Genomic DNA, 26,891 nt, shown 5'->3' with positions numbered 1-26,891 from the left:
CAGGAAAGGGAGGCAGAGTGGTACTTGCTGAGTGGAGTGCCCCAGCAATACTTGTTGAAAGCCCTATTGTTTCCAACTAATTATTGACTAATACAGAAACAGAATGTAATTTCATAAATTTTGCAGGAAATATTAAATGAAGTGGACAGCCAACCTGAGGATGAGTATAGTATAATTAACTGGATTAAATTTGTGCTTTTTGACAGTTCAGTGCAGGGCACCTATAAAATACTGCACATTAGAACTGAAATGACTGACATGTGCAAACTTTGGCTGGTACACTGTTAAAATAAAGATGAAAGCAAAAAATGATCTGGGAGTTGACAGTGAATTCATTAATTAATAAATTACACTTTTTCTTTTTTATTTGATATTGGATGACGCAGCGAAGACCATATTGATTATTCATCCTTGGTTGCCCTGGGAAAGTATTTGTGACCTATCCGTTGAACCATTGCAGTGCTTGTCATGGTAGGTTCTCCCAGTGAACATATCTATGCTTTTTCCAGAATATTGATCTATCAGTAACGGAGGAATTGTAATATGCAGTCAAAGTCTGCTATAACATTGTTAAATACACCATAAATTTGATCATAGTTTGGACCTCTCTTGACTTCCATAAGAGTTCATTATTTATTTACATTAATTTAAATTTATTATTAAATTTATTTAATCAATTCCTTATTTAAATTTATTATTTAAATCTTCATTTGCTCTTAAAAAGGAGAAAATCAGAGATTTCTTAGTAACAATGTCCAGCTGCAATACCATTTCATTTTTTTAGAACCCAACATCAATCTTATAATGTATTTCTATAGTATTGTGTTTGATTTGGAGCCAATCTAGGAGATGAAAATATTCTGATGATATTACAATCTGGTCACGTGATGTTACAAATATAGTGTCTGTAAGATGGTTTTGTTTAATTGTCCTTTCTTAAGTTTAAAGAAAAACAGGATGCTGTGAAGAAGGGGTTGATGTGAGGTTGCATTGGACTTTGTCTGATAAGAAACCAACTGATGGTTACAATCATGATAGAGGGCCCAGGTTAAGATTTAATGAACCTATGTGCCATATTTCTCACCTGGAAACAAAACTGGGAAGCGTTCTGTCTTACATTTCTTTGGGCAGAGAGAAAAACAGAGAGTGGTCTCACTGGCAGAGAAAGCTTCAGATTGGATAAGGCAGCAGAGGACTCTCTGTGAGTACCAGGCAGTTCACAGGAGAAAGAGTAGTTTTCTGTCAAAGGGATGCTGCTCCTAGCATTCTAAAAGCTCTGGGAAATTTGCCATGGTGAAGTCTTGAGGAGAAATCATTGAAATGGACCTTACTACTAGCAGTTCGTTGAGGAAATCTCTGAAAACTGAGGTAAGTATCTTTTGGTGGTAGCTTGATTTCATGAATTGGCAAAACAGGAAGAAGTGCGTTGGAAATTGGAAGTAACTGTGGATTGTTTCCAATAAAATCTGTAACTCTCAGGAAAGCATGCTGTTTGTGGCATGGGATTTTCAGTTATGTTGAGATATTAACAAGGGTTATCGTTTCTGTAGTTTAGAGTAACAAGTGTCACAGAGGTAGAGTCCCTACCTGTATTACAGGTTTGATTAGGAAAAAAAGGTTACATTTTTAAAAAAGTAGAGACCTTTTCAAAAAACATTAAGCAGACCCAGGTAGGGGACCTATTGTAGTGCAGTGTTAGTGTTCCTATCCCTGGACCAAGAGACCTGGTTTCAAGTCTCACCTGCTCCAGAGGTGTGTAATAATATCTGAGTAGGTTTATAAGGAATAATAGGTTCAGTTTCAAAAATTAAGCAGACCCAGGTAGGGGCCCTCTTCTGGTGTGATGGTAGTGTCCATACCCCTGTACTGGGGGTCCCAGATTCAAGTCCCACCAGCTCCAGATATGTGTAATAACATCTGAACAGGCTGATTCAAACAGTAAGTTAAGGATAAAAAAAAAATGCAGATCCAGGGATAGGTCTGCAGAACTGTCAGTCCCAGGCTGGGACTATCCCATGTACCACAAACAGTGGCTCTGTTTTGTTCAAAGATAAATGATGTTCCTTTCCAGTTGGGCATCCTGAGTTATTATTAGTAACAGCATTGAATGTCAATGGGCTGTGTTTAGTTTGTCTCTTACTGGAGATGGTCATTGCCTGGCACTTGTATGGCATGAATGTGACTTGCCACTTTTCAGCCCAAGTGTGGATATTGTCCTGGTCTTGTTACATCTGGGCATGGACTGCTGCTGTATCTGAGGAGTTGCAAATGGTGCTGAATATTTTGCAATTGTCAGTGAGCATCCCTACTTCGGACCTTATATCGGAGATGAAGATGGTTGTGTCTAGGACACATGCCAGGTATGACTCTACCCATTGGAGAGTTTACCTCAATTCCCATTGACTTTAGTTTTGCTAGGCCTCCTTGATGCCACATTTGGACAAATGTGCCCTTAAGGTCAAGGACTGTCAATCTCACCTCACAGCGGGAATCCAGCTCTTTTGTCCATATTTGAACTAAGACTGTAATGAAGTCGAGAGCTGATTGGGCCTGGCACAACCCAAACTAGGCATCAGTGAACAGCTTATTATTGCTCAGCAGGTGCTGCTTGACAGCAATGTTGATGACATCTTTCATCATTTTACTGGTGATCGAGAGTGACTGATGGGATGGTAATTGGCTAAGTTGGATCTCTCATTTTTTCTTGTGTAGGACATACCTAGGCAATTTTCCACACTGTCAGGTAGATGCCAATATTAACTGCACTGGAACAGCTTGGCCAGGGGTGCAGCAAGCTTTGGAGCACAAGTTTTCAGTAGCAGTGCTGGAATGTTGTCAGAGCCCATAGCCTTTCCAGTATCCAGTGCCTTTGGCCTTGATATCATGTAGAGTGAATCAAATCATCTAAAGACTAGAATCTGTGATGCAGGATGCTGTGGAGTAGGCTGACATGGATTCAACTACTCCACACTTCTGGCTGATGATTGTTGCCAACACTTCAGCCTCAGCTTTTGTAGTGTTGTGCTCTTCCATCATTTGGGATGGCAGTAGTTGTTGAGCCTCCTCTTCCAGTGAGTTGTTTATTTGTCCACCACCATTCATGACTGGTTGTGGCAGAACTGCAGAACTTAGATCTATCTATTGGTTGTGAAATCGCTTAGCACTGTGGATCATTTACTACCTAAAATAGTTTGCAAGTATCCCTGTTTTATAGTTTCACCAGTTTGACACCTCATTTTAAGTATGTCTGGTGCTGTGCTTGGTCACTGTTCATTGGGAACAAATCTTATATATCTCTTGTCAAATGAATCCTGGATGTTTTGGTAGTTTCATTATTGAGAATGGATTGTGTTCACATTGGCATGATTGGGAAGAATCTTCATGTAACTCAACTCATGTATGAAGCAGCAGTTTGATGGGAGGGAAAATGTCCTCGTGTTGCTATGATTGACCTGCAACAACTATATCTATGTCCTTTTGTGTCAGGTACCACTCCGACCACTGGAGAGTTTTTGTTTCCGTTGACCATTCCTTGATCTGTGTTACAAATGCTGTTTAGTGTTATAGTCCAGGGGAGCTACTTTCACCGGTCCTTGACCATTTAGCTCCTTCGTACACATTTGAATCAGGTGGTGATGTGGTCTGGAGCCCAGCGGCGTTCACAAAGTCGGAACTGAATGTCGGTCAGTAGGCTTTGTTCGATGGCACTACTGCGGCAGAACAAAGTATATAAAAGAGTGGGTGAAAGGTCAAATCCGAACTGATAGCGTAAAGAGCACGTTCACATCAAGAACAATCGGAATGCAGAGGCATGGGGGTGGTGGAGGATGGTATCTTTAATTGATTCGAGGTGACAGAAACGGGGTGGTGGTGAGCGGTGAGGTTTTTGTGGCTGAAGAGATGAGTTAAGATAGGGAAATGACCCCTTTATGTGTATTTAGCTTCTCTGGTTCTGGACCCCAGTAGATTAGAATGTAACAGTTAGCATCTGGATTATTGTCCCATTTTTCCTGACAAGGTTGTGAATTCTGATCCAGCTGTACTGGATGATGTGTCTGAATGCCGCAAGTTCATTGCGCTGTTGCAGTAAAATTGAGTAACCCTGTTTGTTGTGCATACAGATATATCGCAGACCCAAGCCAAGCGTTACAAATTTTAATTTAATACAGTTTGTAAACTGTCGAGGCTTCATGCTGGGAATAGTATAGCGGGCATTCTTAACTAAATTAATTAACGTCGGGCAAACCGGATTTATATATCAGTATACGCGGTTGCATAGCAATTAAGGCGCGTTTTATACAGTCGAAGATGTCTGTGTTTTGTACATTTTCATTAAAGCTGAGATTTATTACATACGGATACAACCCCACAAAAAACGATGGCTTTAGCCAATTCAGTATCAAACATATGAAAATTGTGAAATGAATAGAATAAGGCTGCTGGATTATAAGATGTTTTGTAACGCTGTCAGTTTCAGCTACAGCAGAGCCTAAAGCAGCATCAATGAAGCCATGTGATTAGAAAAGTCCATCGTCAGAGAGGGGGATATGTGACCTTAGTACGTGGAATTAATGTACCTGTTCGACATTGTTTCAAGCCGATATGTAAACTGATTGAAAAATAATCAAAGTCTAAATGCGTTTATTTGAATGGTTAAGGCCACGTTCCACTCTTCCGATCTGCCTGAGTTAGGGTACATTCGAATACCCACCCCTCGCCTCGGTAAATGAGTAACAGGTGCCAGTTAAAGCCTGCTTGATACTTTTGTGTCTGTCAGTTTCACAGAGAGACACACACACGGAGATTACAATGAGGAATCGGAATTTAATTTATCATCGGGGATTAAATTGTATCGAGTTCTAACAAAATATTTGGGATGTAAAAGGCGCTGAAAATGTGGGTCTCTGGATTCTCATGGTGGATGCCCATTGTCTGCTTGGCAGGTAAGAGTTAAACTACGTTTAACTTAGTAAATGCGATGGTACCGCTGGCTCCCGCAAAAAAAAACGATGAATGAACATGGCTGTCCGACGACTAGTTTTATCGTTCTTTCCGTACCTTATGTATGAGATCACCTGCTATTTTGGGAATATTTCACAATTTAACCGTTTATCCTCTATCTACCTGCCTACGTTAAATAATAATAGTTGTACTTGTTACTATGCTCTACTATTTCTCGAGTATTTAATTTGAAGATCGACACTTCCTTCAAGCTTCAAAGTTATTCCTTTGCCAGAATTAACGAAACCGTTATACGTACCAAAACCGAATGAATATACATGGTAATTATTTGAGCAGCATAATATGCTAGTTTGATAGCTTATTACAATTTTCAACAAAAATGAGACCATTTATCTTAAATTAAAAATCTTAGATATTTTAAATGACATTTTTCTGTTAGTGACTGAAAAAGATTTGAAATCCCAATCTCTGCAACACTAGACAATGTGCTGTTTTCTAAAGCTCAGTATGTGACTCATGCCATTCTTAAGACTCATACGATGTACTGAATCATAGATGGAAAAGATTTGCGCTGCGACTATTGTACTAGACGAATCCTGTTTTCCCAAATAAATTATACGTTTGGATCAGCAATTCTGAATACTGCAACTAAACATAAATAATGAAAACTGTATCTGGAAATTCTGTGTTTGCATCTGTTCTGAGGGCCAGACTTTAACACGCACATTCTCATACACAAAATTCCGATTGTAGTCTTAGAACAGAATTTTTTTGAAATCCGAAACAAAGCTACACAACTGCGTGTGATTGCCTCAAGTCAGTTATATTATTCAACTTTGTAACTGGTTGGAACAAAGGATTTGCAGGACTACTGGTATTTTGCTAGAGTTCCTGCTGGAAGTGCAAATGAGGGTGCAACTGGTTCCGGGAATGCAAAGCACAATACCACAGTGGCCGTAACTATGAGATAGAAACAGTAAATGCTGGAGATACCCAGTAGAAGAGCAACATATATGGAGAGAGAAAACACAGTTAGTGTTTCAGGTCAATGAGCTTTCATCAGAATTGGGAAAAGTTGGAGATGTAATAGGTTATGAGCAAGGATTGTGTGGAACAAGGGCAAAAAAAAGCTCTGTGATAGGGTGAAAGTTGGGAGGAATTGAATGACAGCAGAGCTGGTCTTCCAGCCAAAGAATGGTTTTGGAACAAGAGAGGAGAAAAGGAACAAAAGATGGTGCCTGGATGAGGTCAGCTGCTGTCTGAAAGTGAAAATAACGAAAAAAAACAAAAGCGAGAGCTTGAATGGCCTCATTCTGTACCATAATGACGGTATGAGAAGTGAACAGAACGAGGCTGAGAAGAAACAATTTGATGAAAAAAGACATAAAGAGACTACAAAGGGATACAGATCGGGAAAAGATTTGGCAAATGAAGTTTAATGTGGAAAGATGTGACCTGGTCCATTTTGGAATAAAAATAAGTATATTATCAAAAAGGTAGGAGATTGCAGAGTTCTGAGATGTAGAATGATCTGGATGTCCTAATGCTAAAATTTAATGTGCAAATACAGCATTTTTAACAAGTTAATACACTCATTTTTATTTATTGAGAGGAGAATTGAATACAAAAGAAGAAATGTTATGTTTCAGTATAAAGAGCATTGGTGAGATCACCCCTGGATTACTGTGCCCTATATTGGTCTCTTTATATAAGGATGGATGTAAATGCATTGGAAGCAGTTCAGAGAAGGTTTACCAGACTTATGCGTGCAATGGGTGGGCTGTCTCATGAAGAAAGTATGGAAGACTAGAATTTATCTGCTGAAATTTAGAATAAGAAGAGGAGACTTGATTAAAACATAGAAGATACTGAGGATCCTTCGCAGGGTGCATGTAGAGAGGATGTTTCCTCTTGAGGGAGAATCTATAATTTTAGTTTAAAAATAAGGGCTCACCCATTTAAGATACATTTGAAGAGAAACTTTTTTTCTCACGGAAGTTTGTAAATCTTTAGAACTCTGTCTTTGAATATTTTTAAGACAGATTCTTAAAAAATGTGTGTGGCGGGTGAAATATTATCAAAGTTAGATGGAAATGTGAAATAATCGAATTTTAAACATTAAGAGAATACAAAACATTGAAGTTTTCATCTTGCATTCATCAGAACTAGTATATAAGAAAGATACTCAAACAAAAGGACACAATTTTAGACAGAATAAGTAAAGGGTACTGATTGGTCAGGCCATTATTGACATGGAGATGCAGCAAGAACAGTTAACTGTCAATCTTAATTTTGAGACTGGGCAGGTAGATGCTGATTGGTTAGGGTATTACCATGGGACTATAGCAGAGCCTGACTGTCTCTATGACCGTTATTTTCAGAAAGGTGCAATGTATATACAATTTGTTTTATGTAAGCAAAGGGAGAGTTTTGAGTATTTATACATGTAGCTTTGAGCATGCTTAAAGGCTGATGATCCCAAATTGGTTTTTGGTACAAATGTTAGCACAGTCTGGATTATTTAATTAATGATTACCAATAGCAGAACCATTTCCAATCATGGATATTCATTTCTGAGGCTTGCAAGTCAGGTTGATTCTGCGTAATTGGCGTGCTGCCCACTGTGAATCATCAATGGGATATCTTGTTTAATACCAACCACCAGTCATTGGGACCTGCTTACATACGTACAACTTTCACATTGGTAGCATGCCAGTTGTGTTCAACCATCCAAAACTTGCAAGTTGCAGAAAATTAGAACCATCAGAAATGATTCTGCTATTGGAAATCTTATCATAAATAATCTTGACTGTGCTAATAGTTACACCAGGAAACAATTTAAGATCATCACTTAGGCTTGCAGTTCAGGGAGGTAGGTGATGGCGTAGTGGCATTATCACTGGGCTGTTAATCTAGAGATCCGGGAAATATTCTGGGGACCTGGGTTAGAATTCTGCCACAGGAGATGGGGAAATTTGAATTTGATTAAAAATCTGGGCTTGCAATGCAATACATTTGTGCATTCTAGAAGCTACATACGTAAACACACTTGTGTAGGCAAAAGAAATTTGTACAAATATTACACCCTTTTCAAAGATAGAGACAGCAAGTCTCTGCTCCATCCCCATGGCAACACCCTGAGCAATCATAATCTACCTGCTCTCAATTAAGATTGACAGTTAACGGTTCTTGCTGCATCTTCATGCCAATGATGGCCCAACCAATCAACACCCTCTTCTCATGTTGTGTGAGATGATGTCCATTTGTTAAAGTCTATTTCTTGCATCCTAGTTCAGATGAGTGCAAGACAAAAAGCTTCAACATCTTGACTCTTGTTAGCAATGTTTAATTTCAGTAATCTGATCAACCATGGTTTGATTGAATGACCGAGCAAGCTCAAGGGGCCAAGTGGCCAGCTGATCCTCCTACAGTAATTCAATCATTTTACTATTAGAAACATTTTCATTTTTCATGCCCCCTTTTCATTGTATTCAAATTTGGTTTTTAGCTTCTGAAATGTGAAGATCTATGCCTCATATTTCTTTATTCTTTCATGGGATATGCACATCATTGGCAAGGCCAGCATTTGTTGCCTATTTATTTATTGTCTTGAACTGAGGGACCTGTTAAGACATTACCAAACTAGATGAGCTTTAACTAATAATTGATGATAGTTTCATGATTACCATGACTGACACTAGCTTTCGATTGAATTTAACTGATTGAGATGTACAAAATTATGAGGGCTCTGTATAGAGTGGATGGGAATGTCCTATTTACATTAGCAAAGAGGTCAGTGACTATACAGTGATTGGCAGAAAGATTAGAGGAGAATTGTTTTCACTCAGAGAATGGTAAGGGTTTGGAATTCAGTGCCTGAAATTGTTGTCAAGGCAGAAATGGGTACAGCATGGTGGCTCAGTGGTTAGCACTGCTGCCTCACAGTGCCAGGGACCCGGGTTCAGTTCCACTCTCGGGTGACTGTCTGTGCAAATTTCACACAGACATTCTCCCGTGTCTGCGTGGGTTTCCTCCGGATGCTCTGGCTTCCTCCCACAGTTCAAAGATGTGCAGGCTAAGTAGATTGGTCATATTAAAATGCCCATAGTGTTCAGGGCTGTGTAGATTAGGAGGATGGATTCTGGGTGGGATGCTCTGAGGGTCGGTATGGACTTGTTGGGCCAAAGGGCCTGTTTCCACACTGTAAGGATTCTATGAAATCTTCAATTCATATGAAAGGTGTCTGTGTAGGTACTTCAAGATCTGCAACCTGCAGGGCTATGGAACAAATGCTGCAAAAAAGGAAATGAGCTGGATGTTTTGTTTTTCAGCTGGCACAGACATGATGAAAACTTTCCATGACTTTAAGGGTTCAAAATGCTTACGTTTTGGTGAGAAGATGCATTTAATTTCATTTTATTAATTCCTTCCCCAAGGTTGAGCCCCAATCTCAACCTCTTCTGCTGTCCTAAAGTGACTGTCTCAGTTGGAGACTCCGTGTGAACACCTGGAACTCTCATCTCATTTTTCATATGTGAACTTTGTGAGAGTCCACAGGCTGTTCAATTAACGGGGACATCATAGCACTAAGTGTTATTAGACAATTACCCTAACAGTGTTCGTCACATTTGGCATAGACTACTGAAACTCAAGTTTTGCAGTAATAAACAAAAACTAATAATATTAAGGGGTAAATTGAACAATATCAAGTGGCGATTGGAGATAGGTGGTTAAATAACGAAATCCACAAAATGCTGTACAAGTTACTTTACTATTCCAGAAGCTTGGCCATCACATTGTCTTCATACAGGACCCAGCATTCGAACACTTTCAAAGGCAACAAAAAATATAAATTGCTGGAGAAACTCTCAGGTCTAGCAGCATGGGAAGAAAGCCAGCGCTAACAACATTTCATGTCCGGTGACTCTTCGTCGGAACTGCTAGTAGCAATTTATGCTGAAACCAAAGGATAGCAGGCCAGAACAGAAGAAAAGCTGATAATGAAGTGATAATGAAGAGCTAAGGGTAAGAAAATAGGTTAGCTGTGCTGGATGCAAACCATACAATGTGATAATGGGCCTAAGAATATGTGGGAACGGGTGACTGTGCTAAAAGTAACCCATATGATAACAGGACCAGGCAAGGGATGGGTAAAAAACATGAAAGGATGGAATCAGGCTCTAAAGTTATTGAATCCTCTAGAATTCAACATTGCACTTGATGTTATGACATGGGTCGGTTTTAACACAGTCATCCATTCCCACGTACTCCTAGATTCATACAGCATCGAAACAGGCCCGTTCATCCAACATGTTCTGAGGAAGGATCACCGGACCCGACACGTTAACTCTGATTTTTTTCTTCATAGATGCTGCCAGACCTGTTGAGCTTTTCCAGCACCTTCTGTTTTTGTTCCATTCATCCAACTCGTCTGTGCTGACCATATGCCCCAATCTGACCTATTCCCATTTGCCAGCATTTGACTCATGTCCCTTTAAATCTTTCCTATTCATATACTCATCCAGATGACTCTTAAATGTTGTAATTGAACCTGCCTCCACCACTTCCTCTGGCAGCTTATTCCATACACACACCACCCTCTTAAAAATATGCCTTCTAGTTTTGAACTCCCCCACCCCAGGGAAAAGAACTTTGCTGTTCACCTTATCCATGCCCGTCATGATTTTATAACCCTCCCATAAGGTCACCCCTCAGCCTCCGACGCTTCAGGGTAAAAGTCCCAGCCTATACAGCCTCTTCATATAACTCAAATCTTCCAGTCCTGGCAACATCCTTGTAAATCTTTTATGCACCCTCTCAAGTTTCACAACATCCTCCCTATAGAAGGGTGACCAGAATTGTACACGGTATTGTAAAAGTGGCTTCACCAATGTCCTGTACAGCCACAACATGACATCCTAACTCCTATACTCAAATGTTCTGACCAATGAAGGCAGGCGTGCCCAACATCTTCTTTACCGCCCCGTCTACCTGCGACTCCACATCCGAAGAACTATGTACCTGCACCCCTAGGTCTCTTTGTTCAGTAACACTCCCCAGGGCTCTACTGTTAACTTTATAAGTTATCTAAATTAAACTCCATATGCCACTCCTCGGCCCATTAGCCCATCTGAAAAAGGTCCCTTTTTACTCTGAGATCATCTTCACTGTCCACTACACTGCCTATTTTGGTGTCATCTGCAAATTCATGAACCATACATCCAATATTCACATCTGAATCATTTACATAAATGACGAAAAGCAATGGACCCAGCACTGATCCTTGTGGCACACTGCTGGTCACAGGCCTCCAGTCCAAAAAGCAATCCTCATCACCACCCTCTGTCTCCTACCTTCAAGTCAATTTTGTATCTAATCAGTTACTCCCACTGGATCCTATGTGATCTAACGTTACCAATCTACCATTTGGAACCTTTTCAAATGCTTTGCTGAAGTTCATATAGACACTACTGCCCTGCCTTCATCAGTCTTCTTTGTCATCTCTTCAAAAAAACTCAGTCAAGTTAAATCAGACACAATTTTCTCATGCACAAAATCATGTTGGCTATCCCTAATAAATCCTTGCCTTTCTAAATGCGTGTAAATCCTGTCCCTCAGAATCCCCTCCAACAACTTACCCACCACTGATTATAAGGCTCCCCAGTCTGTAGTACCCAGGCTTTTTGTACCAGTATTTCTGAAATAATGGCACATTGGTAGCCAACCTCCAGTCTTCTGGCACCTCCCCTGTGGCTGTCAATGATACAATATATCAGCAAGATGCCCAGCAATCTCTTCCCTAGCTTCCCACAAAGTTCTGGGAAATACCTGATCAGGTCTTGGGGATTTATTTATGTCTGAGTTTTAAGAACTACAACACCTTCTCTTCTGTAATGTGAACTCTTTTTTTTTCAAGACATCACTGTTTATTTCCCAAGTTCCCTATCTTCCAATATCCCATTGTATGTTTACCACTGACTGCAAAATCTGGCCTAACGTTTCTACTGAAGGGTAGAACCGTTCCATTCTGAGGAAGGGTCACCAGACCCGAAACGTTAACTCTGTTTTCTCCTCCACAGATGCTGCCAGACCTGCTGAGCTTTTCCAGCAACTTTGTTTTTGTTCCTAACGTTTCTACTGTTGCCTGTCTGAGCAGAAACCAAGGAATAACTCTGAAACCTTCTTGATCTGTATAATTCAATGCATTTCAAGTAAAGCATTTACTTTCTGGGCCATTCCTATTATTATCTTTATATTCATATCTGTTCTTTTGAGGCAGCATGCAGGTGCAGTGCATCAAATAACAAAATCCACATAGTACTGCTGTAAGTGGGATTTTGTGGAGGCAGAAGAATCCAGCATTGGGTTCACTCTGGGCCTCCGTCACACACCTCTACCAAATCAGTCAAGGGCAATAACCATGCAAACCCCTTCAAAACTTGAATTCCTAGACATACCGATAATGCTTTACTTAGAGAAGCAGAACTATTAGTGCTGAAATTGATATAGCATGACAGGGAGCTGTTATTATAAACAAATGTGACAGAGGAAGAATGTGACACTCCTACATAAAACTATTTTGTGGCATCAACTTTTAATATATTACATATTTATAAATGCTGATGCTAAGCTATTGCATGCAGTAGGAGATGGGGGGAGAACATTCACAGGAATCTGTTCATATTAATATTAATCAATGTATCTATTATATGGATCAGCTGTCTGTCCATTGTTTTTGTGTCCCGTGACATCTTTTCTCTTGTTGAAATGTTATACCCTCCTTTTCATAATGTGCAATGCTTTTCAACATTACCAACAAACTCAGCACATTCATGACATAAATTCTTGACAATGAAAGTATAATCTGATATCCCAAACACATTTGGGTTCTTAGGTAACTAACTCTAATAAGTTTATATCTATATTTCCAAACTGCCGAAAAACATTCAGCAGATTTGAACTATTTTACTCATGGAGTGATCTACCTCCAGACAATTTCCAGAAACAACACTCCCACTCAACGAGTAGGTGTTTCAGTATTAGAACTGTATGGCAAGCATTTAAAAATAAATATGAGTAACTCCAAAAATCCTTTCTCTGCATTGAAACATTTGAGTTCTAATGACCTCACCAGGGATTTAATCAGAAAGCGTTCAAGAGAATGTTAATTTTCCTGGTCCATTCTCATTGCCTGTGTCTGGGATGGGTGGACACACCCAAAAGTGCACTTCACACTTCAGACCTTAATGAGGGAAAATAATTGTTGAGCTCTTACATTAGTCTGACCTGGCCACATCCTCTACTCAAACTCGCCCTGTTCAATGACAAGGCGCTATTGTTAACTTCTTCATTGTTCTATATTGCAAATTAAATACTTTTCTTTGTCTGTTCTTCCCCTTGTTTTATGAAAATATTTATTTATCACTGGACGGTTTGGTTTAATATGCAGCTACTGCAATTGCAGTTCTTCCTGAATATAGTCACAATCTCAGCAACCTGGACATCTACCATGCATGCACTCTTCATCCCAGTTGAGGGACATGAACTTGCACAGCTATGCCAGGCATCCATTTCCACCAGACCTTGATGGTGAGGTGTGACAGAGAAAGGCCACTCTGATAGGACCTTTGAGATAGTCAAAAGTTAATCTTCCAGCAACATCATTTCTTCTGCTCTACTTGGTACTACCTTGTGGCAGGAGACTCAGGTGAACAATGGAAACACTTTAGGGATGTCCTTAAAGCATCCCTGAAGAAATAAAAAGCCCCTGCTGGTACAATGGAGTCCCCTGGCTTGTGACTGACCAAAATGGAAAAACTCATCAGGATGGCGCTGAATGCATTGAGAAACTTTGAGCTCATGCGGACGTGAAACAGAGCTCAGTGGGAGTGCACAACACTCTAAATATCCAAATACCCAATCCTTCAAGCAGCAGGAAGTTAACATTGAATACCTTGAAGATGCTATCAGGGTGGCCTCTTTCTGTCAACACCTTTTACTGCCAAACTCCCAGCCTGTAACCACCAGTAGCTAAGTGGTAGTCTGAAGATTGCACATTGGACCTGTCAGTCATCTTAGAATCCATGAAACCAGTGTGCAAACAAGTCATCCTCAATGCTGAGAAACTGTGTCTAAGAAGAAAAAGATTAGAGACAAAAAAAACTGCTGGAATCCAAAGTAGTCAGACAGGAGGCTGGAAGAACTCAGCAAACCAGGCAGCATCTGGAGGAAAGGAGATGAAACGTTGACTGCTATAACCCTTCTTCAAGCAGGACTCAAAATGAAACGTTGATTGCTTCTTTCCCCCAGATACTGCCTGGCTTGCTGAGCTCTTCCAGCCTCTGTTTGTCTACCTAAGAAGAAAAAGGATTTGAATAAATGATGGGAAATGAACAGTTAATTTTCAAATGAAATACTGCTGATGCTGGTAATATTCACCAGATAAGGCAGCATCAGTAAACAGAAGCTAAGTTAATCATGTGTTAAACATTTCTTCACTTGATTTAAATATATATATTCTTTTATATAGCCCTCACTTGAAAATAAATAGTCTGAGAACAAGGTAAGGACATTTTACAGCCATGTGCACCAGTTTGTACATGCATGGTTTCTCTTTAACTTTATTTTTACATAGTTTCTCACATAAGGCAAACGGGTAATCAACAATGCTATTCAACAGCACTTAGCAATAATCTGTTCACCTGATACTCAGTTCAGCCAGTGACACTTAGCTCCTGACCTTTTGATCATTTTGATTCAAACATGGACAAAAGAACTGAACTCCAGAGGCAAGGTAAGAGTTACTGTCTGTTTCATCAAAGCCACATTTGATAGACGCTGCATCAAGGATACCTGCAAAACTCGAGTTAATGGGAATTGGGGCAAACTCCCCATTGGTTAGAGGCATACCTAACACAAAGGTGGTGATTTCTGGATGACAGTCATCTCAGCTCTAGAACATCACTGGAGGAGTTCCTTGTGGTAGTGTCCTAAGCCCAAACGCCTTCAGCTTCTTCCTCAATGACTTTCCCTCCATCATAAGGTCAGAAGTGAGGATGTTTGGCAATGATTGTGTGATGTTCCGCTCCATTCGTGACTCCTCGGATACTGTAGTCCATATCTAATTGCAACAACACCTAGACAATATCTAGGCTTGGGCTGAAACAAGGTAAGTAACATTTGTGCCGCACAAATGCCAGGCAGTAACTATCTCTAGTAAGAGACAATCCAACCACTTTCCCTTAGCATTTAGTGGCATTACCATCATTGAATCCCTCACTGTTAACATGTTGAGCGCTACTATTGACTAGAAAATGAACTGAACTAGCCATCTAAATGCTGCAGCTATAAAAGAAAGTCACAGGCTAGGAATCTTGCAGTGAGTAGCTCATCTGTCTCCCCAAAGCCTGTCTACCATTTACAAGGCACAAGTCAGGAGTGTGATGGAATACTCCCCACTTGCCCGTATTGGAGCAGCTCCAACAGCACTCAAGAAGCTTGACATCATCCAGGACAAAGCAATCTGCTTGATTAGCGTCACATCCATTGACATTCACATTACTGTCAATGCACAGAATCAGCAATGTTTACCATCTACAAGATGAGCTGCAGAAATTCACCGAGCCTCCTTAGTTAGCACTTTCCAAACCCACAAACACTGCCATCAAGAAAAAGAAGGGCAGCAGATACATGGGAACACCACCACCTGCAATTCCTCTCCAAGCCACTCACCATACTGACATGGAAATTTATCAATGTTCCTTCAGTGTTGTTTCAAAATTCTGGAACTTCCTCCTTAGGAACATTTGTGGTTTACCCACAGCAAATAGGTTTGAGCAGTTCAAGAAGGCAATTCAACACCACCTTCTCCAGGGCAACTATCAATAGCCAATAAATGCTGGTAATGAAGCACAACCCGTAAGTGATTTTAAGAAAAGTACACAAAAAGCAAGAAAGTCCCATCAAGTTCTTTTAATAGGGACACTAAAGCCAGTTGCTGTAGTTCACATCTACTACAGCCTTGCTTAAGATTTGCTAATTCAGCATATGCTGGGGCCCAAATTTCAGGCACTTCTTGTCTGGCAGCAGGTAAACTTGAGAATTTTACAGTTTTGCATTACTTTTCATCTTAAAGTCAACAGAAAATTGAGTATGTATGGTACATCAGAATAATTTGCATTTCTGAATTAACGATTCTTACAAAATATCACTATTAATGTGAAATAGAGTTTCATTATTAATGTGTAGAGTTTTAGACACAGATATTTCTGCAACATTTTGTTATCAGAACTATATTCCAGCACTCTGTTAATTACTCATTTTAACCAATATTTGTTCAGTGTAAGTATTTTCTGTTTTTCTTGTGTCTATTCCATGCAAGATTGAGGATTTCCTTGTTATTTAAAACAATACTTTCTCTCTCTTCTATATTTAGAGTATGATATATTGCCTATATTTGTTTTCCTTTTGTAAGGCAGTGATGAACTAAGATGAAGGGGAAGATTTCAGAATTAAATTTAACACAAACATAAGTGTTATATGCAGAGAAGTTGTACAATGCTACTTTTATATTGATTTACAGTGATGAGAAAGAAATGGACTGTCAATACCATAGTTTTGTAAAACTATGCCCTCAAATGTAATTTTCCTGTTCGAGGTATAGTGTTTAAAATGGTGACCTAGTGTTACAGAACATTCTGTGACTCATATGCTGCAATTATTTTGCACATTGCCATTCCATTCTCTTCCTTTTGTTTTAAGAGAATTTTGGGAGAAATCATGGGGCAATTCAACCTGATAAGTCTCACTACTCCTAATGAATGATATAGATAAGGTTGAAAACCTGGGAGAAAGACACCATCTACATCTCTGAAGGAATGATGCTTCTTATAGGGAGACTTGAAAAGAACATCTGAATGTCAAAAATGCAACAAATTATCATGGATAAAAAGAGTTTCACTCTAACAAATGAGGCCTTATCCAATTATGGAAAGCAAATTTGTCAATCCCTAATTTACATTTTCCAGTTATGTAACAATAGCAATGGCCCAGTTCCAAGTTTTATGATTTAATTAATTTAGATATAAAGGAATACAAACATTCATTCCAATTCTGCATTCCATTCTGCTTCACTACCTACAGCCTAATAAAAGACACAAGGACTTTGTGTTGATCTTAAAGGCACACTGTGCTCTCGTGGAGAGATTGGGAAATATTGTCAGTATTGTAACAGATAAGAACAGTTTCAGTTGCAGAACAATGGAAATGTAGTTAAACTGCAATTCTTCTAAATAGACTTGTGACCAGTTCTAAATGTCCACTATGATCAAAATTTTACGTTCAAGTAACAATTCATATAAATTAAATGCAAACAACATTTTACATTCAATCAATAATTCATCGAAAAAATTACTTGCATTTGCTACAATTTAATGTCATATTTCTAAAGGCCTGATCTCTTCACAGCAAATTTTACAATTTTTTTTTGTAGCAGTGACATTTAGATATGCGTAACAATGTGAAATAATATTTTGGACTTGACTGCGTGTTTTTTCTGAAATATCTGGTGAGATTTCATTATTTTGTTATTCCACAACGATGGCAAAAACTCAGTTCCACATCATAATGTTAACTTCTAAACAGTGATTTAAAATTACTAGCTCAGGAAAAAACTGTAGCTGGATTAAAATATTATCCTTTCAAATTAAAATCCAACCCAGAACTACAGAATGAAAGTATCACTTCTTTTCGACCACAATAATGGTTCTAAACTTAAATAGGAACGTGAAACTTAGGAGCTAGTCAGCCCTCCAAGGCTGTTGTACCATTCATTAGGATCGTGGTGATCTGCTTGTGTTCTCAATTCCACTTTCATGTCTGGACCCCATAAACCTTGACACCCTAATTCAGCTGTGAATCAATTCAAAGATCCAGTCCTCCTTACTTTGTTGGAAATAGAATTCCAGATTCGAACATCCCTCTGAGAAGAAAAATATACATCTTGTCTCTGTCTTAAAGGCAGATATTTTATTCTTATTCTGTGTGCCATAGTGCTAATCTCCCCTACCAGAGGAAATATGCACTTGGTATGAACCTGTCAAGTCCACTCATGTTTCAAAAGATTGCTGCTCATTCATTTAAACTATAGTGGATATAAACACAACCTATGTGACTTTACTTCATAAGGTCTTCATCACAGAAATGAGTCGAGCAAACCTTCTCTGAACTGTGTCTAGTGCAGTTATATCCTTTCTCAAATAAGGTGACCAAATCTGTCCACAACACTCCAAATTTGGTGTCACCAAGGCCCTGTACAAGTGCAGCAAAATTTCCATATTGTTACATTCCATTCCCCTTACAATAAACATTACATTTGCCTTCCTGCATTCATGGTCAAGACTTCCAGGTCCCTGTATATGACCAAATTCTGACATATGTATGTGAAGCACATAAGGTCATTAACCTACTTGTGGAATTGGTGCACGTTCTTCCAGACCATGGAGACTGCGCTGTTTACTTCAGATTTCAGTTGGCTACATCAGTCTGGTTCCCTAACCTTCAGGGAATGAAAACTACCATCTTTAACCTATTCAGACTTAAATATGACTCCACTCCTACACAAATGTAGTTCACTCCTAACTGCTTTCTAAAGCAAACCACTCAGTTGTATCACCCTACACCTTGTGAAGAAAGCCCATCCTCACCTTCTCGAGGGAAGTGGGAATAAAGTTCAACCTTGCAAAAATGACCACATCCTGAATTTTTTTAGGTCTATTGTATACATTCACAATGCTACATTGCTGAGCATTCAAACTGCTAATAGTGCTTGTCTATATCTAGAAGAAAGATTTGAGAAAATGTTTTTCAGAACAGAAAGATAATTAAAGATTCAGTTTAAATTCCTACACCGCCCTTAAGAATGAATGGCTTGACTCACTTTACTCTGTAAATATAATTGTTTCTCTAGTCAGCTCACCACCCTAGAGTTCTTCAAAACAATTGTTGACTCAAATATTATGTCCCTCTGCACGCACTATGAAAAGTTAGATTAATAACTGAAAACCTTTTCAAATTACATTAAACTCAGGTTCGTCAAGCTCAGGCTACGATGTGCTACAATACAAACATTAATTCTTCAATGCAAATATCCAAGTTCCAGAGCTGTTACATTAGCAGAATTTGAAGAGTTTAGAAGTGATATTGAAAAATTTTAGAAAAATAAACATGGAATCACAGAATCATTTCAGTACAGAAGAAGGTCATTCGTCCCATCATATGTGTACTGGCTTTTCAACTGAAAGTCTCACGTAATGTCATTCTCCTGCCTTCTGCCTGTCATGCTGCACGTTCTTTCTCAAGTTAATTGTCTATTTCCCCTTTGAATACCTTCATTTCCAGACTTCAACCTGTGTGAAAATGTTTCTCATATCTGTTTTTACTTCTTTCATGGGATAACTTTAAAACTTTGCTATATTCTTGCAATGTATCTACACAAAAACGTACAAAATAGTTATTTAAAATTCACTTTTATTAATACTGATGGTTGATATTTAATCTGTCATCAAGTTAGGATGAAATGTTTGTCAGTGAAAATTGTAAATTTTGTTGATCTCCTAACGTTTCAAAAGTCCTTCACTTCACTGCTGGTTAAGTACATGTCATAATATTTAACGGTCTTGGCTATACATCTACAATTTTCCAAAAAGCTAACTTAAACTGAAAAGTTTTATTATACTTTTAGTGAATTGTAGTTAGTTAGGTCAGATTATGTACTAGTGCAGTACATTCTGTATGTTAATTTCACAGTGTCCTCTCACTCATCCTTTTGAGGCAACTACTTAAAATACAAATAAAAAGACATCAATGTTAAGTTCTTGGTATTCATCTCGAAAGTTTAGAGCATATAAGTAAAAGCCTGAAAACTGACAAAGAAGATTGAATCCACATCATATATAGTCTCAGCTACGATAATGTAGCATACTGTAGGTGACGTAAGAAAAACATTTATAAATCAGATCATTGGGAATTAGTGACGAATTGGGAGTCTGTGGTAGAGCTGACCTGCTCAATTGTATCTTTTGGAGTTACTTACTGTAATCTCAACAGCAATATTAATTGTCATCCAGCCTTTGAGCAATAGGCACAAAATAAAGCAATTTTTGTTAATTTTCCAATAGTTGACATGATGCTAGAGAAAGGAAAATGTAATTTAAACACAATGCCGGTTATGTGGATTGTATATCCCAAAGAATGATAGACCACATCAAACACAGGTTGACAGCCTATTCGTGCTCAACCATTCTGAGCTTGCAAGCCTCAAAAGTATTTCCACTATTAGACTGTGCTGAGATTTACACTAGAAACTAAGTTAAGATCATCGGTCAGGCCCACATTCAGATGTATGTGCAGGTGCTGGAGCTACATGTATGAAAACTGAGACAAAAGGAATCTGTACATACATAAAAGGTCATGTTGACAGCCAGACTCTGCTGCATTCCCTGGCAAGATTTAGATCAATCAGAATCTATTTGCCTGCTCTGTGAATTAAGATTGACAGTTAACTGCTCTTGCTGCATATCCATACTAATGATGGCCCATCAAATCAGCAAGGTCTTCTCATACTGTATAAAATAGTGACATTTGTTCAACTCCCTTTCTTGTGTCCTAGTTTTAATGAATACAAGATGAAATGTTTCAATTTCTGGGCTCCTTTTAGCAATGTTTAAATTCTGTATTACCAAAAATCTAATTCTAGCTTCCTTGAAAACAAATGTAAATTATTTGACAAACTTTCAAAGTAATTTGGATGGTGCAGTAGGTACCACATTAAATATCTCTAGTGGTAGCTCACTTTCCAAAATAGTACTATTAGCCTCATTCACATCATTGCTGCTTTATTTAAAATGTGAATGTGAATACTTTAAAACCATTAAACCATTGACTTCCCAGACAACAGCCAATACATTGTATGTTTTCTTATCATTAAATACGAAATAAGTGAAATGTTTACAAATCCAACTCTATACCATGGGACATTGAGGCTCCATCTTTTTTTTAATTTTGATTTTTAACTGCAATAAGGAAGAACTATTAACACAGAACAATTGCTTATAGATAGAGAGTGGAAGTGCCAATTGAACAGCAATGTCTGAATCATAAGAAATCTGAAATGCTGAACCTAACTGACTCAGCTTCTGTTGTGGGTTCTAAGAGTGTCAAACATTCTCACCTCTGGTATAATTGGAGTAAAATTCTTCCTATGCCCTCAGCAATGCAACCTAACTCCAAACTCCAAAAAAATCCATTATCCACAGCACCAATATAAAATTCTCGATTTCCTTGGTTACAATGCTAATTGAGAGCCATGTTATGAGCAGTTTTGTTGTTCACTCCTTTACACATTAGAAATAGTCCAAAATTATTTTGTGTTAATCCTTGCGATTAATGAAGAGAAGATGCTAGGTGCTATGATACTAAATGAGACTTGTGTGTGTACGCCAACACAGAGTTACACAGTCCGGATCATTTAGTAAAACATTTGCAAAGAAAATAGGCATGAATCCAAACACCTTCAATGCTCAAATGAGTGAAAAATTTATCAGTAAAATATTTCCAGCCTTGGAGCTGTCAAGGCTTGGGTTTGCATCAGATTTATATTCTTATACTCCACTGTTTAAATAGGCCAATCAGTGTAAGACCATTTTTAGGAGGTGATCTGCTATATCTCAGCTTTGATCCACTTAATCAGATAACTGTACAGTGGCCCAGCTCCATCCCATCAATTCCACGGGATAAAGTAAAAATTACTACATACTAAACTATTGCTCCATGTGTTCCCATCAAAACACAGGGCAAAATTTTCCTATTTTCAATTAAAGATTGAAATACATGGTGTCTGGTCTACCATGGCTGGGAGCAACCTCCTTCAAGTAATCTTCTGTTATTTTACCTAATTAATTATGTATCCAGGCTCTTTTGTGCTCTTCTTATGGAACTTCATGGCAGGATAGGCAGAACTGCTTGCCACTGCTAAGACATTTTTGTGTTCACATCACTAATGCCATATCTGTATGTCCTTGCTTACTATGATCTGGCTGTACTGCTTGCAAACAAAACTTTTCACTATACTTAGGTATACGTGACTACAATAAATCAAATAAAATTAAATCATTTAAAACCCAGCTGTGCACCACCTCAGATGCTGCAAGCTCGGAACTGCCTCTGACACTGAGATGCACGATCATAATCGCTGAGGAGTAGACTCGGAAAGCAAAACTCATTCCCTACTTCATGGATAGGGACCTGGGGCTGTTGGAGCAGAATGGTGGAGAGGAGGGCAGTTATTTACTGCCTCAGGAGGCCACACAACCAGATATAGCCAGCCTGGACACAGACAGCAGCCAAGACCTGTGCTGTGTTCCACGTTAAAAAGAATGCCCAGCAGTACAATAGTAAAGTCAATGATCTCCTGTGCTTTTACAAGGGCTATCACCTTCTTGATACTACCTCTTACTCACAGGGCACCTACTCTGTCTAACTCTGCCTCTCCACACACATCTGACCGAGACTTATGGACCACAATTCTCACTATTGCATGCTTGAAGTCCAGTCAACGGCAATTACCAACCTTATCCCCTGAAACTATTAACTCGTCCTTCCCTCTGCAATTCCTACTCATTGGGGACACTTCACCACCTCCCCTGTTACTGCATTATCACCATCTGCTCTTCCACCTTTTCCCATCACAATTAATGCTCCCTCTTTCTAACTGCAGGAAGATTTCACTTATCCCCAAGACAGATGCCTCCACAGAACCAAACTGACCTACCTATATACCCTACTCTGGTTGCAGTTGACCTGCAGGACTAACTATGGCCCAAACCCCAGACTGTGCTGGATCAAGTGCCTAAGTGACAGTGGTCAATCCCCTGGACTAGGATTAGATGAGCCCCTTGACTGACTGTAGTTGTACCTCTGACTTACTATAGTCCCCCTTGGCCCCACTAATCACTGATCCCCTTTGATTTTCAAACATTTGTCAGTTGGTTGAAGTGCGTGCTGAGAGTTTATCATATAATCTGCTGATACATATACTGCATCGAAGAGCCCTAAATCTGGAGTCGGTGAGAATTGGGGGGTAATCTCTGCTGGTTGGAATCATGCCTGGCACAAATAAGAATGGTTGTTGTTAAAATTCAGTCATGTCTGTAGATGTTCTTTAGGATAGTGTCCTTAATCAAACCATCTCCAGCTGTCTTCTCAATCACCTTCCCTCCATTATAAGGTCAGCGGGAAGATGTTCACTGATGATTCAATAATGTTCAGCACCATTCATAACTTCTGAAGCAGTCCATGTCCACATGCTGCAAGACCTGAACAGTCTCCAGATTTGGGCTGACCAATGGAACGCAATATTCAAGTCAGACATGTACTTTGCAATAACCATCTCCAACAAGAACCTCCAGAGAATCTAAAAATTGCCCCTTGACATTCAGTGACATTACAATCACTGAATTCCCCAATATCAATAGCCTGGGGTGAGAAGTGGAGCTTACCATTGAACAGAAACTGAACTAGCCATTTAAGTACAGCGGCTGCAAGAGCAAGTCAGAGGCTAGGCATCCTGTCATGAGTAATTCACCTCTGATTCCCCAAAGCCTGTCCGTCATCTACAAAGGCACAAGTTCAGGAGTAGATGAAATATTCCCTGGACTCCAATAACACTCAAGAAGTTTGACACCATTCAATCAAGCAGCCCCCTTGATTGCCACTGCATTCACAGCCATTCAGTCCCTTCACCACAAATGTGCAGTAGCAGCGGTGTTTGCCAGCCACAATATGCAGTGCAGATATTCACTAAGACTCTTTAGATAGCATCTTCCGAACTTATAATCACTTCCATCTAGAAAGTTAGGGCAGTAGATACCACCATCCTGACTTGAAAATATATCAACTCTCATTTAGCGTTACAGGGTCAAAATCCTATAACTCCCTCCCTCACAGCATAGTGGGTCTATGTACAGCACATTGCCTTTTTGAACAGCTGCAGTCAGCTCACCACCACCTTCTCAAGGGCAACTAGGGATGAGCAATAAATACTGACTCTGCCAGAGACACCTGGCTCCCACAAATGAATGAAAACATTTGTCAATGATCTAGTCCAATGTCATACTATAACTTTTCCATCCCTTTGACTGTTCGGTGTTGCCCGCAGTGACAAGCTACTTGCTCTCCCTTTGCATTGAAAAGCAGTGCAAGACAGAAGCTGGTAGCTTTGAAGTAAGTGCAAAGTGAGTGTATGCTAAGAAAGAAGGCCAGCAGGAATAAGATGTGTTGATGCATGAGGTGTATGTGTGTCTCTACATGCAAAGCAACCAGGCAGGAGCATGCAACACATTGGTCTTGGAGGTCAGTCATCCCTGAGCTCCAGTGTCAAGTGCTGATGGCCTGCAGTGGTGTGAATGTTGGTCCAAACCATATATTATGATGTGGTAAGGCTGTTGTTTACTATTGCTGACTTGTGTGGACAAAGAGTCAAGGAAGGTGATGTCCATGGAGCGTGCAGGGATGTTGAGATGAAGCCACAGTTGGTTGATGGCCAGGAGATGCAATCACTGAGCTGCAGGTACGCATTCCGATTGATATGTCGGGATTAGGCACCATCTAGTTTCCAAGGTAAGGAGAGGAAAATTGGAAGTAGCATATAAATGAGGTGAGTTAGGCTAAAATGAGATCCAAATGCAGAGAAATAAGTTAGTTGCTGCTCAGTAGTGATATTCAGCAATTGCCATTTAAAACCTAAGGGGAAAATCAGAAACAGCGGGGTTGAATTTTGGCAGTGTCAATTTCAGGGAGTTTCACAGAGAATTTCTCTCTGTGAGCTCTACTGAATTATCTCCCACGCATTTCTGCTGCACACCTTATTATGTATGCACCATGCCTCTATGGCGCTGTATCTGTACTATTGTGCATTCACCAGCAGCAGAAGCTAACAGACCCTTCCACAATTTCCACCACCAGTACCATATTTAAAGCCCAGTTATGCATCAGATCAATCAGTGCTAGCCATTAAATAAACCTTCACAGTACATATAATGGGAGCGAAACAAAAAGAACAGCAATAGCAAGCACATAGGTGGCTCACATTCATAAATGTATTGCTATTTTAGATCACCTGACTGTTATTGTCATTGTAACTGTATTTACAAGAATCATGCTTCACAGGTTACCCATCTTTAGCATCATACCATATTAGAACCCTGTCTAAGGGAGTGCCACTCTTTCCTAATGCTCAGTGTAGCATAATGTCAGGTTATTGTTCAGTGTCAGAGTATCAGATGCTGGAAAGCCTTCAAATGGTTGAAGATGTCACCTTTTATTGAACAACAGGAAAAATGAAGAGAAAACAAACGAAAAAAGCTGCATTTTCTTCTGGAACAAAGAGGGATGGCTTGCCTTTTGACCAACAACCATAAATTTACAGTAATTGGATAATCACTGTACCCGGCTCACATCTATGAAAAACAGGAGTCAGTGAAGTCCTTCTGGTTTGTTGTGCACAAAGCTTCACCACTCTTATCATGCAGAAGGGTAATGTTCCTTCTGCTCAATGTCTACACCTCCCTCCTCCGACGTCTGCTGCTACTCTCCCAGCTCTTCAGTGTCCATCCGATCCACTCTTTACCTCCTCAATGTGCAGAGCACAGCATGCAAGGTTTATGTAGCATACAGCACACAGATTCATATCCCACAGAATTGTTCACTGCATTTCACATTATGGGTTAAAGACATAATACCCTCAATGTATAAAGTGCCTGATTAATGCAATTCATTCTTGAAGGGCCTCACATCAGTCAGAAGTACAGCTAATGCCCTCAAAAACAAAACCACATACTCCAACCACTGCAGATGTGATGGCAGCCATTTTTCATTTCCATTGTGCATTTGCAATTCAGATAATGATGAAAGACTACACAGATAACGCTTCACAGAATGAGTCACAGACCCATCCCATGAATCTAGGTGACATCCGCAAACCTTTCGGAAGAAAGCTTCTTTCTTCCATGTTCTCCCTGTCAACTTCATCAGTTCTGAGGTTGCACACATTCCCATCCAAATTTTTCATTTATGTCTTCACCTTCCAACATTCCCCCTGAGCTCTACCTCTAAAGCTTAACTATGCGAACCATTATTTATGCACTGTTCCCTGCCCCCGATCAAAGCCAGAGTGATGGTGACTGTCGATGACCCCGTTCTGCCACCCCTGTAGTAATGTATGACTTCTAATGCACTGCTGTTTCCCATCTTTCAACATTGAGTTGCCCTGTCATGATTATTGTCCCGTCTGCAGCCCCTGGTCTTCAATTCAACCATATTATTTGAAAATAAATCTCCTGCTCTGACAATTCTGTAAAGAAACTCCCCCCACCCCGAGCCTCTCTTACATACTTTTAATAGTAACTACTGATTTCACAATACAAGGAAAATACTTTTCCCTATTTAACCAATTAAAAATCCCCTTACACATGTAAAAACCTTCTTGAATCACTTCCCATTCACAGCTCCAGGATAAATAATTCCTGTATTTCAATTCTCTCAAAACCGTTGTTTTCCATCCTTGATATTACTGTGGTGAATCTATACTATGTTTTCCATGGCTTTAACGTTCCCTCTGTAGTAAGATGTCTGAAACTGTACATGGTATACTAATTCTGGCTGCATTGTATAAATTTATCATAACTGCTTTGATTCTGAATTCTATCTGTCGTAAGTAAATAATTAAAATGGTCTCAGATGATTACAGTCACCAAAACAAGAAAACAATCAAAATGCTGCTTGTTCTGAATTCTCTGAAGCATAGTGCAATACTGCAGGAAAAACAAACAGAATGAATAATCCTTTTTATGTCTATTGTAAAGGCAACCCATGGC

General features: G+C 39.4%; 1 protein-coding gene across 2 annotated transcripts in view; it reads left to right on the top strand.

Annotated features, from left to right (window-relative positions):
• Positions 1 to 444: 444 nt before the first annotated feature.
• The window catches only part of ildr2 (immunoglobulin-like domain containing receptor 2), a 123,608-nt gene continuing 97,161 nt past the window's right edge, over positions 445 to 26,891 (top strand). Inside the window, exons 1-2 of one of the 2 annotated variants that reach the window (XM_048603251.1) lie at positions 445 to 471; positions 4,778 to 4,943. In XM_048603251.1, coding sequence (XP_048459208.1) covers positions 4,895 to 4,943 — 49 coding nt within the window. In that variant the 5' untranslated portion in view covers positions 445 to 471; positions 4,778 to 4,894. Of the gene's footprint in view, positions 472 to 3,834; positions 3,871 to 4,777; positions 4,944 to 26,891 lie in introns of those variants that run through there. The other variant, XM_048603252.1, reaches the window with a different exon arrangement.

The sequence above is a fragment of the Rhincodon typus genome, chromosome 11 (assembly GCF_021869965.1).
Source record: "Rhincodon typus isolate 14 chromosome 11, sRhiTyp1.1, whole genome shotgun sequence".
Classification (NCBI taxonomy): domain Eukaryota; kingdom Metazoa; phylum Chordata; class Chondrichthyes; order Orectolobiformes; family Rhincodontidae; genus Rhincodon; species Rhincodon typus.
The sequence above is the reverse complement of the archived record's forward strand: the minus strand, read 5'-3'. Positions and strand labels throughout refer to the sequence as shown.